The 12,845-nt window shown below is 33.7% G+C and overlaps 1 protein-coding gene across 1 annotated transcript in view; it reads right to left on the reverse strand.

Moving 5' to 3' along the window:
* LOC134255467 (transient receptor potential cation channel subfamily M member-like 2) overlaps nucleotides 1-12,845 on the reverse strand; it is a 33,626-nt gene that overhangs the window by 3,287 nt on the left and 17,494 nt on the right. Inside the window, exons 12-14 of the mRNA XM_062738009.1 lie at nucleotides 2,245-2,437; nucleotides 803-974; nucleotides 421-599 (exon numbers count right to left, since the gene is read on the reverse strand). Coding sequence (XP_062593993.1) covers nucleotides 421-599; nucleotides 803-974; nucleotides 2,245-2,437 — 544 coding nt within the window. The remainder of the gene's footprint in view (nucleotides 1-420; nucleotides 600-802; nucleotides 975-2,244; nucleotides 2,438-12,845) is intronic.

Here is a 12,845-nt window from a genome sequence, read left to right on the forward strand (position 1 = left end):
CTACCTTATCTAAAATTTTCCCTTTTCAATCATGAAAAATTTGCCAGGCTCCCCTTTTCTTCATTTTTACATATATGTTATATTTTTCTTTTCTTTTTTAACCAGAGATATTTGACAGTTTTCCATTTTCTATCTTGAAGGATTGACAGCTTTTTTTCTATCCTGAACGCTTTCCAAGTTTTCCCTTTTTCTATTTGAAAGATTTGCTAGTTCCCCCTTTTCCTTAGAATTTGTCAGATTCTCCTTTCCCTCTCCCATTTTTACTTTCCCACCTTTCCAGGTTTTACAACTTTCCCTTTTCCCTTTAGGATTTCTTAAGTTCTCCTTTTCTATCCTTAATGATTTTTCAGTGTCCACCTTTCCAACCACCTCCAGTATTGCTCCTTTACCCTTCCATATAATCTGCTAGTGTTCTCTTACCACTGAATTTCTTTCGGCAGCAAGTTTTTCTAGCCAACCACATAAAACAGAGATACACGTGAGGGATAATGCTGAGGGGAGGGACCAAGGCCGTCTTATTGTCAAACTCCATGGTGAGGAAGTACATCTGGAACTTCCAAATCTCGTTAGATTTCTCCTCAACCTTGGTGAAGATATGGCTGGAAAAAAACAAGAATCATGTGACGAACAGGTTAACTAAATATTTATCAATTTGACATTCCTCACTCTTGGTCTTGATAAAGTTAGTCCAATGCGTTACCAATTAAGCCACAAACAACGATATTTTATGGAATTTGAAAGCTTAAAACTGAAGGTGTCTGTACATTTAGGTTTACAAGAGAATTTAAGATACTGGACTCACTTGAAGATGGCAATAAGAAGATTAAAGAGTAGGACGTTCCCCATGATGAGGTAGACAGCACAAAGGATGTAAACAAGCCAATGTTTCTGCTTACACTTCGACTTTGCCACATAGCGTAACATCTCAGATTGATACGTTGTAGCATTCACTTTACTCAAACAGTCACAATCAGCTGAAACACAATTAATTTAAATAACATACAGAGATTATGAAAGAAGTTCATGAATGGAGAAATCCATCCACGGCCAGTTGTGATTTTAACAAAAACGAACAAAATGTTTACTCTATCGTACAAGATTCAGTACTTAGTAAATATTTCAAAAACTGGTTATAACTACCGTATATACTCGCCTATAAGTCGGTATTTTGGGAGTTAAATATTGGTCTAAAACTCTATGTCCGACTTATAGGCGAGTCGTAAAGAGAGGTATTTTTCTGGAGGCTAAAATTAGTATCTTATTTGCATGTCCGTCGATTATCAAAGAAAATGTCTGGATATATAAGATGATTTATGTATTCTTAGATTATATATAAAAAGTACAAGTATTTACATATTTTGATAATTTTATTTGTATTTTAAGTGAGCATTGCCTTTTTTAAAATAATTTAAGATAGAATATCAGTGTCATTTCGAAAAATATTAATTGAAACTAGGTTTAAACATCAATGGATTTACTTGAAATTGTCACCAGCTTTTGGCAAAAAATTGTACCGACTTATAAGCGGGTCAATAGCATATCCCACCAAAATAGCGTCAAAAAATACAACCGACTTATAGGCGAGTATATACGGTAGTTTAGTTTTAGAGGATTGAAAACGGCAATGGGTTTCATTAGATATAATATGGAACGTATCCAGTGAATGTATGTAAATAATTAAAAACTTAGAATGTTATCAAAGCTAATTCAATGGTGAATTTCACTATCAACAATTTCATTGAAGCCAATCACAGGTACTTGTGGACAGGACCCCCCTTCCCCTCCCCAATATATGAATCCTAGCTTGTAATTTTTTTTTTTTACAATTTATATTTACTAGTATTAAGCTTCCTTTTCATGCATACAATACGAAAAAATTAGTTAAAACTCCAGATTACCGTTCCTTACAAAAAATACCCCTTTATAATCTCCCTTATTGTGTACAGAATTTACAAGTTAGGGGTCATATATTAAGGGGGAATCCTGTCCACAAGGACCTGTGAAGCCAATAATCTTTAACTCCTCATATTTTAGCCATATTTTGTGACTATCTCAGAGTTTACGCTTACTTAAATTTGTCTTAAAATAAAACTCAGTATTAAAACACTTTCTATTTAAATAACCAGATAGGTAAGTTATATTTTGATATATTTTTTTTCAAAACCTTGATTTTTTTTTATTTGTATTGACTATATAATTAGCTATGTTTTTATATTTTGGTATTGTTCTTATATATTGACTTACTTTCAATAGATTTGTCAAACTCCAATTCTCCATATAGCTCCCAGTATGGATAAAACACAATGTCTTTAATAAGAATAATGATATCCTTTATACATGATACATTTTTCTGTCTGTACAGCAGTGATTGGCTGGCGACGCCATAAGCCAAGAGAAAGACCATCACAAGCAAGAGAAACGTACACAATTCCTCAAACTAAAAATCACCAAAGGTTCAATAAATATAATTATTAAATGTAAATCAAAGGTCCGAGTCTTTCGAATAAATCTTGAAATTAAAGGAACTCACACATTATAAGTATCTTCTTTTTTACTACTTCACTTTTCTTTATCTAGTTTGTACATGAAATTTAGCTGAACACTACTCTTGAAAGGCATTGACCGCCATATTTCTTTTTCATCGCCGCTATTCAAACAACCACTATATAAGCCAAAGACTTTTTAACAGTTCAAAGTATTTCTCTGTAGAGGTCTCACCTGAGAGGACGTACATCTTATTTGTCGTTTTAATTGGTCACAATGAAATTATCAATTGTTACGCACTTTTTTCGAGCCAGGAGAAAACTAACATTAAACAAGTTATTGATTTATTTTCGTTAAAAATTTGCACTTAAAACAATGAATAAACGCAAAGAAATCTGAGGCCACGAAAGGAATACTACACGTCGGCCACGAGATGCATGTGTGCAATCGGATATAACGAAATCAAAGGGTTTTTATACCTGTTTGACGACGCTTATTTATGAGTATTGTTCAGCTGTAAAACTATGTTCTTAAGCTGAATACAATTCGAGAACAGAATTTGTACGTCATGTTTGATTGGACTCTCGCTATATCTTAAGCCCCCCATATAGAGGGCCACTCATGTCGTCCCTGTTCAGTGTATTCAATCGTCATCGGTATGTCGCCCAGCACTTTCAAAAAAAATTCAAAGTGCGTTAAAATTGGGACAATGTCAACGCACTTTGAAAAAAAAAATCAAAATGTGTTAAATTTTGGACACACTCAACGCACTTTGAAATTCTTTTTCAAAGTGCGTTCAGAATGTACATCAACATTTTTACCATTGTGACATTTAACGCATTTTGAAAAAAAATATGTATAAAAAAATTTCAATTTTGACTTAGATTTTAGTAACTGATTTGAAATGTGTAATTATTATATCTTTCAAAAAACGTTTTAAATGTACATGTATTGATTTGATTACCCTCATTTATCCTTATTGAGAACAAGGAAAAGAGGAGTGGAAGGTCTCTCATCCCAACTTTTTTTTATGAATAGCAGCAAATTAAAAGTGGATCCCCACGTATGCTCCAATTTGCAATGCCTATATTAATTTATGTATATCGTCGCAAAACATTTTTGTTTCTAATCCCTCCCTGTACCTCTGTCTGCAATACACCAAAATATATGTACATGCATTCGCATAACTGGTATGACGTTGAAAATTTCAATAAATTTTAGTTTACATAAAATGCAAGCAAACTTGAAAAATTGAAGTAAATAGTAAAACATTTAAGATAGAAAGAATTTTCAAAGAATTGAAAAATCAAAAACGCCCACTTTCACATCCTGAAGTTATCTTATCTCCGAAAACCCAGACAGCATGACTACGTTGGGCCAACGTTGGTAAATGGGTGTATTGTTGGTCAATGGTTGGCGTTGGGTATGCTATGTTGGGCCAACGTAGGGCCAACGTTACACTGTCAATTTTCTCTATATAGTACCCAACCATGTTGGTATCCTTACATTGGCCCAACGTTGGCCCAACGTTAACCAGCACATACTTGCTATCTTTTTCAATGAAGGTTGGATCCTTACGTTGGCCCAACGTTGGTACAATGTTAACCAACTTCTGTTTGCTCTATTTTCCAAGGAAGTTGGGATTCATACATTGGCCCAACGTTGGGTCAACGTTGACCGACTCTTATTTGGTATCTTTTCCAAGGAAGATGGGATTCTCACGTTGGCCCAACGTTGGTCCAACATCATCCGATTTCTTTTTGCTCTATTTCCGAGTAAGTTGGCACTTATACATTCGCCCAACGTTGGTCCAACGTTAACTAACCGATATAAGCTATATTTTCTATACAGGCACGAATTCGTATCATTTGTAATTGCATTCCTAAAGACATGCCTATTCAAGCTAGCAGTACGTTGGACCAACGTTGGCCCTCCATAAACAAGAGTATTCCTTTGTCTGTTTTCATACCTTGGACACATGATTATTGTTAATTGGTCCATAAATTAAATATATATGATGTACAATGTAAGTTTTGAGGTAATGATGTACATATACAAGTTAGTAGAAGTATATTTTTTTTATAATATAAGCCCAGTCTGCCTAAGACTACTAATGTTAAGATATTGTGCATCTGCTTAATAACTGATAGCAAAATGGCGATTTGAACTTAATTTATTGAAAGGAAAAATGTTTTAAATAAAAATGTTCTCTGTTCTACACACTTTGTAAAGCAGATATAGTTATGAAATGTTGCATTCAAGTATAGTTACCATCCAGTCTGTTGATTTCTTATACAATTTATAATTCCATGAGTGTATTATAACGGGGGAAAATAACTTAAGACAAAATTGAGAGTTACCCTACAACAGCTTACATAATATAGAATTTTATGACTAATTGGAAAATATTCCCAGAGACAGGATGCGAAAAGAGGTAAAATACACATAAATCAAGATAGCGTTTCTAACCAGCTTTATAATTGCATTGAAACAAAACACTAAACCGAGAGAGTCGCAGCGATTTAAATGGTGATGCTGTCAAATTTAATTACCCACATGTGGATGTTTCACTCAAAACGCGGGCAAGTAAGAGAAAGGGAAATTCAAATTCTATGGATTAAACAACAGTGTGTCTGAAAAGAGATGTAAGTAAAAATATTTTCATAATCAAATAATATATATATTAAGAGAAATTTATTGTGTTTAATAGCTAGAATGTAAATTAAATATTGGTTAGTTTGTGATATCTAACTTGTTTTGTTTGTAGGTAAGCTTCTCCTAACTTTCAAACCATTGTATACTCATTGTATCTTTTAAATATTGATTTTAATATTTGAACTTGGAACATTCATTGATCTTGCATTTGTATAGTCATTTGTTTAGTCATTTGTATTTGTACTTAATAATCATGGCAACACGAGGATCGTCATATTGGTCTATTAGACGACAGGTTAGAAAAAATCTTGAGGGACATTTTCTAGATATAAGCACTATGAATTCAGAATTACAAGCTACAAACTCAAATGCATCAGATTTGATTCCCGAACCTGTAGCTCATGATTTTCAAAATAGGGAGTGTTTGGATACAAGGGCGGGCCTGAATCCTGAAGGCACTAGTAATAATCAAGGGGAAACTGATTTTGAGAGGGAAAATGATACTGATCATGATCACGTTAATCTTGAAACGCTTTTAGACAATCAATTCTATTCTGATAAGGAGTCTGATTCTGAGTTAGAAATTAATCAATGTGAAGAGATTTCTGAGGAACTAAGAAAGTGGGCTGTTGAACACCAAGTTCCCAATGTTACTATTTCTGATTTAATAAAAATTCTGAGAAAATATCATCCTTCACTACCTAAGGATGCACGAACTTTGTTAAATACGAAAGTAAATTACTTAATTCCAAACAAGTGCGGGGGACAGTATTACCATTTTGGCTTATCTGTAACTGTGACTCAACAACTCGGACTCAATTCATTAATTGACACTTTACCCGATCAACACTGTTTAAAGATTCAAATAAATATAGATGGTTTACCATTATTTAAAAGTACAAGTGATCAATTTTGGCCAGTTTTAGGGAGGTTTACAAAATTAAAAAGCCATTTGTTATTGCTCTCTATTACGGTCATTCCAAACCAGAAAATGCCAATGAATTCCTTGAAGAATTTGTGAATGAGTATTTGGAAATACAAAGAAACGGACTTCAGTGTTGTGGTAAAGTTTTCAAAATTTTGATTGATTCAGTAATATGTGATTCACCAGCTAAATCCTTTGTTAAATGTGTCAAATCTTATTCTGGTTACCATGGCTGTGATAAGTGCACTCAGAATGGGGTCTGGGAAGGTAAAATGACATTTCCAGAAACCAGTGCCCCTCTCAGAACTGATTATTCTTTTGAAAGGAGACAAGATGAAGACCATCACAAGGGAATTTCTTGTCTGACTCGAATTGAGATAGGGATGGTCTCACAAATACCCATTGATTACATGCATTTGGTTTGTCTTGGGGTCGTAAAAAGATTACTTCTTCTGTGGATAAAAGGTCCTTTGAAGTGTAGACTTGGGTCAAGGGTCATTGAGCAAATTTCTTCTTGTTTGATTGACTTAAAACAAAGTATACCATCAGAGTTTGCAAGAAAACCCAGATCTTTAAAAGAAATAGATAGGTGGAAAGCGACAGAATTCAGGCAGTTTTTGTTATATACAGGTCTAATTGCTCTTTACGGGACCATTCACCAAAATATGTATAAAAATTTTTTGCTTTTGTCTGTAGGAATGCATATCTTGTTGAACGAAAGACTTTTTCAAGAATATAATGTATATGCAAATGACCTGCTTGTTGCTTTTGTTTCCCACTTTTATGAAGTGTATGGGCGTGATATGGCAGTCTACAATGTGCATGCATTAGTTCATTTGGCAAATGATGCCCATAAATTTGGCAGTTTAGAAAATATTTCAGCGTTTCCTTTTGAAAATTTCTTGTCAAATTTAAAGAGAATGGTACGGAAACCAGAATTCCCATTGCCTCAAATCATTCGTAGGCTTTCAGAGCAAGCAGACACAAAAAAAGAACAAAAATTATACCCCAAATTAACAAAAAGTCATAGTAATGGACCTGTTCCAGATACCATCATAGATGGTCATCAGTTCCATAAGGTAGAAACAGAAAAATATGTGTTAAAAACAAAATTTAAGGACAGCTGTGTACGAATAAATGAAAAAGTTTCTTTGGTGAAAAATATTGTATTATCTGATGATGATAAAATTTTTGTAGTTAATCAATCGTTTCAACAAATGGAAAACTTTTTTACTGTTCCCTTGGAGTCAAATCTGCTAGGAATTGTAATAGTTTCTAATTTGGACAACAACATTCAAATTGCTAAGCTATGTGACATAGATGCAAAATGTGTTATTTTGCCATTTAAAAATAAATATGTTGCTATCCCCTTTACAGACGCAGTTTGGTAACAAAGGAAATAATGCAGCTGTTAATGGCATGTCAGTTTTATTATGTAGAATTGAAAACACTTATTAAGACTAGTTGTTGCTGTCTCTTGTAAAATTGATGTAAATTTATGCAAGATTAATTAATGTTAACATTATAAATTTCTATAAAGAAATTTGAAAACAATATGCAGGTCATCAGATTATAAGTATGCAGTGGTTGAATTCCCAGAAGAGGAAGAGGTTGAAGTGGTACCAATAGTGTGGCTGACATCAAAAGACACAAAATGTCGCTGGCCACCATATAAGTCTTCAGACAAAACAAAATTAACTATCAAAGGGGCCATAGAACCTACAAGTGATTTTTTAACTCTTCCAGTGAGAGTTTTGAAAAAATACAGTAAGTTATTAGTAATCTTTGACTATTCAATTTGTTAAATTGATTTCCATGCCAGTACATCTACATGTAAATTATGCATTTTGTTGATTTATCCATGCACAGTCTAACAATAATATTGATGAATCTGATACCCAATGTCATATAAAAATAATTTTGTAAATTTGCATAAGTGATGGAAAGAGATAAATGTTATGTTTCCTAATTTCTTTTTAAGGTGATTATTTAGAGGCTCGAAAGCATTTGACAAAGGCAACATATACCTCAGGGGCCCGTTTTACAAAAGAACTTACGACTTAAGACCAAATTTAATTCTTCATATAACTTTTTAATAAACTTTATATCGAAAATTATTTTAAACTTCTTAAAAGAATTATAGTAAAATATTTTTACACAAACAATTTCAAAGAGAATTATTAATTTTGCAAAATTTTACAATCATCTGAAGTTTTTGGTCTTAGTCGTAAGTTCTTTTGTAAAACGGGCCCCAGATCTGCAAACTGATGCAGAAGAAGATAATGCTAGTGTTGCCAAAGAAAAGATCTAAAAGGTATGTCAATGTGCACACACTTGTAAAATCATGTACATGTACGAGGGTTGTTAGAAAAGTTCGCGGACACATTAAATTACAGAAAATCTATTTTGTACTTTGAAGTATGACCTATGTCTGAATAAATTCCTACATTTTGTTTAATTGTATGTAAAAATTCAGGTCCATTACTACAATTTTAAAAATTTACAACAATTTTTACAACGAGGTCATGAGATTCACGGAGCAATCACTTGACGTAAGGCGACGTGACAACCAGATCTCAACCCGTTAAGCTTTCTCTAGTTCTATAAATCTTTCATTTTTCAAATCTAATCTTTTTTCTACTAAAATTGATTATCTATATCAAGACATGTTACTTTTCTACTATAATGTATTTTGTACTGATTCGGATATTATTGAGATCTTTGGGGGGAAAAGTCTATGCAGTTAACCGATCAGGTATGGAAACTATGCAAAACCATACAGGCACAACATCCAGGCAATAAGGGGGTATCGAAGTATCGATGGAGTTAATCATTCAAAATGTCAATCCTTACATTCTTATAATGCTACAACCATTTGAAAACTTTTGTCCTTTGTATGTGTAAGAAATTCCGGCAGCATCTTGCACATTTTAATCTCTTTTTAGACATTTTCCTGTCTGCATACATAATTTTTACATAGTGCAGTGCTCCATGACGCTCAATGATGTTCCGATTTTTGGCTGTGTTTTTAAAATGGCTATAAAACAGTCATATACCCTCCAATTTGATTCAAATTTTCTCCCAGTGATGTTTCATCAATTCTTAAGAGACAGGTAAAATATCTCAAATCTCTTTGCGCTATAATTGTGCAATTTTTAATTTTGATAAAGAGTGTATGTGATGTAAACGTGCAAAAATGTAGCATGCTCCGTGAAGCAAGATTTATCGAAATAAAACAGCTGTATATTTTTCAATGAACACCGGAGAGCATGAAATTTTTGTATATTTATTGGAAAATAGTTTAAGATTTTATCTGAAAAGTTTGACCGGTTTCGTGGAAAAAGCGCGCTCACAATAGAACTTGTCCGCGAACTTTTCTAACACCCCTCGTAAGTGTGTTATATTTATAGATATCTATTTAATTTACAATATGTATTAATCTAAATTTGGTAAATTCATGCATGGTTCATTTTAGAAGTTTTCTAGATCTGTTGTAATTCTATATGTATATAAAAAAATCATTAAATATTAAGTTTATGATTTTAAAAAAAAAACATAAACATTGCATTAATCTGGAAATTATTTCTGAAATCAAATTATATGCAAACAATAACGTGCTATTTGATTAAATATTTTGAATTCAAATTTAGACCAAATCCTAGATTTCTCTCCTCGGACGAGTCAGAAGAGGAACCAGAAATGCCAAACATTCGGAGGAGGCAGTCTCCAAGAAAAAAGAGAGATGCAACAAATGTACCCTCATTACCAGCTCTACCACCTCCACCTTCTCCCCGAAGACAGGAGACCAGACAATCAGTTGACTGTCAGAGAGCAACCGTCAGTGGCAGAATACATGCCACAAGTTCTACTTAAGTTCTGGATCTTTCCCATCAGTAGAGCTAAATTCAACGTTCTTTGATAAAGTTCCCTATCCAACAACTACAACTGGTATGTGGATAATAAATGTATAAAATTTCATCTTTGAATTGAGATGAAGTTTATAGAAGAGGAACATCTCAAGGATAACAAAATTAAAATTACTGTTAACTCATTTGGTCAAAAAAACTAGGTGGATTTTATGATACATGTCAATTTGTTTTACCTTAGCTTTAGATAAGATGATTCTTGAATGTATAGAAGAAGTAAAAGTACAAACGCATCACAACACCAAACTGCTTCAGGCCATTATGAAAAAGCTTGATGGACTGTCAGTGGCAGATGATGCTACGAAGGAGGAAGCAAATGAAATTAACATCAATTTTCCGCTGACAATAAAAGACATGCTTCTTGAATTAGAGGATAATCTGCAGAACGAAAACACTGTCAGGAAGTTGGTATGTAAATCATTTACAAAATTGTATATCTACATGTACCTCATTTACCTTGTTCAGTTGCCAGAATTATTTACAATATTTGGATTTTCTTAAAGGTAAAGTCTTTGAGTACCACTGGAGGTGAAAATGTGAAGAATTCTGTTAGACGCCTTTTGGGCCACATGATCTCCAATGAATTAGCAAAGACCGTTAACTGGGTTGGAAAAGGCGGAAAGATTGCCTTTTCAGCATTGAAACTTAACAACGTTTTAAAAGGTATGTATATATTTTTAAAAAAAATGATGTTTGCCTATTTGATACTGTCGGATAATTAAATTAAGTAACATGATAAGAAAAAGTAAGTATGCAAAACCTTCAAGTTTAATACATGAAACTTTGAATCAGTCATAAGGATTAATTATTGTTTGTCAATTCGGATTAACTATAGTAGAATTTTTGTGGGGGTTAGAATAGATTAAAAAAGATGACTGAATAATATTTAAACAATAATTAAGGAACATAGGTGTTAAGTTGATTTATTGATATTACTATTTTATTATAACAGCTACCATACGGAAAAATAGACTTTGTGCAACATCAACTGATTCTGAAATAGCAGTTATTGCAAAAGATTGGTTTAGATTTGCTGGTGACAGGGATGGAGGCAGGAAAAAAAGGGAAGACATAAGAAAGGCAAAGGTTGCAGAAGAAGGCCGAGAGCAATCAGCTGTGGCAGAACCTGCAAGTGACACTGAACTTTAATATTTTAAAGGCAGCAGTTAATGTACATTGATCATACACCAGCTATCGTTCTAGAGACTCTCATATTTTAATTTTAATCCAATAATTATTTTGAAATTGCATTCATACAGAAAATAGGATAAAAATAAATTTGTAAATTTATCAGAATTTGCCTTGCAATTGATTTCGAATTTTGAAACTGGTCTATTTTTGGTCCCAAATATATGTTAAATCACTGTTGATTTATAGATGTTAGACACTTTTTCATATTGGCAATGGATTAGTAGAGAAAGTATCTCGAGCTATAAAAATACTGCGCATTGATTAATGGACACAGAATCATCATTCAGCCAAGACAAGAATGGAATGAAGAATTGGGCCATTGTTAGAACACTGTTGGCTAATGCTTATTATGCCATTGTTGGGTAGATGTTGGGCCAACATAAAACATAGATGGGCCATTGATGGGCCATTGTTGGGCCTTCATTGGTATAATCATTGTTGGGTGATGGATGTTGGGCCACTGTTAGCCCTACGTTGGTAAAAATCACCGTTGGTTTTTGAACGTTGGGCCATCGTTGGGCCAGTGCTGACCTCGTGTAGTAATGAAAAGCATGTACGTTGCGCCAACGTTGGGCCAACATATGGTTGCCAACATTGGCCCAACGCAGTCAACAACTGTGCGCCAACATTGGGCCAACGTAGTCATGCTATCTGGGAAGTTATCCAAACGGTTCACCTTACAATTTACCATACCTCATGATTTAGTAGAATATTGACCAAGCCATATACATTTTTTTTGGTCGATATTAACGCACTTTGAAAAGAAATTTATTTTTTGAAAGTGCTTTGATTTGGTCCTAAATTTAGCACACTTTGAAATTTTTTTTTTCAAAGTGCGTATAATTTTTCAAAGAGCGTTGTAACATCGGTAAAGATTATAAGATGGAGTTGCTAGTACGTACATGTTAAGATTATTGTTTATTAATTCTTTGTTTATTTAGTTCTTGTTTAATTACTTAATTGCATGTACCTTGTCTGCCTTTACATGCTTTACAACAGGGATAGCGTCACAACCAATTAGCCGCGCTTCACTGACCAAACGCACCTGTGGCGGTATATCGAGATAACTGACACTTAAAAATGGACGTTTGTTGTGAAAACAGGGTGGCGGATGGCGGTATGCAAATTTGGCGTTATAAAGAGAATTTTATATAGCAGGAAAAACGTTCTAGGGAAATCATGGCGGTATTGCAAAAATGGCGATGAATCGAATGGCGATAATTCGAGAATTGACTGTATACTTTACAGAACTCGGTAGCCACGAAAAATATCTGTATACTTCTTCTAATGCGGGAGAGTAAGAGACTCGGGAGACGTACAACAGTTACACAGGTCAGTGCAGTAAACGAACAAACAAACACAAACACATGTAACTGCAATAAATTGTAAACAAAGTTAATGCAAGATAACCAGCACGAACATGTGTCGCCATTCCACGCCGATACCCGTTACACAAGAGGCCCAGGGGCCACATCGCTCACATGAGCACACAGGTTAGGAAAAAGCACAAATCAGATCAGAACTGAAAAGTTTATCGAGGGGGGGGGGGGTTTGAATTTTAATACTAACTGAGAATGCCTTCATATAAAAACAGCATATGACTTTGTTGTTCTTGTTAAAAAGATTTTTTTAAAAACATATTGTTCCTGTAAATCACTTCATTA

This window comes from Saccostrea cucullata, unplaced genomic scaffold (genome assembly GCF_032062105.1).
Source record: "Saccostrea cucullata isolate Sc308-1 unplaced genomic scaffold, CSIRO_AGI_Scuc_v1 ctg1680, whole genome shotgun sequence".
In the NCBI taxonomy this organism is placed as follows: Eukaryota; Metazoa; Mollusca; class Bivalvia; order Ostreida; family Ostreidae; genus Saccostrea; species Saccostrea cuccullata.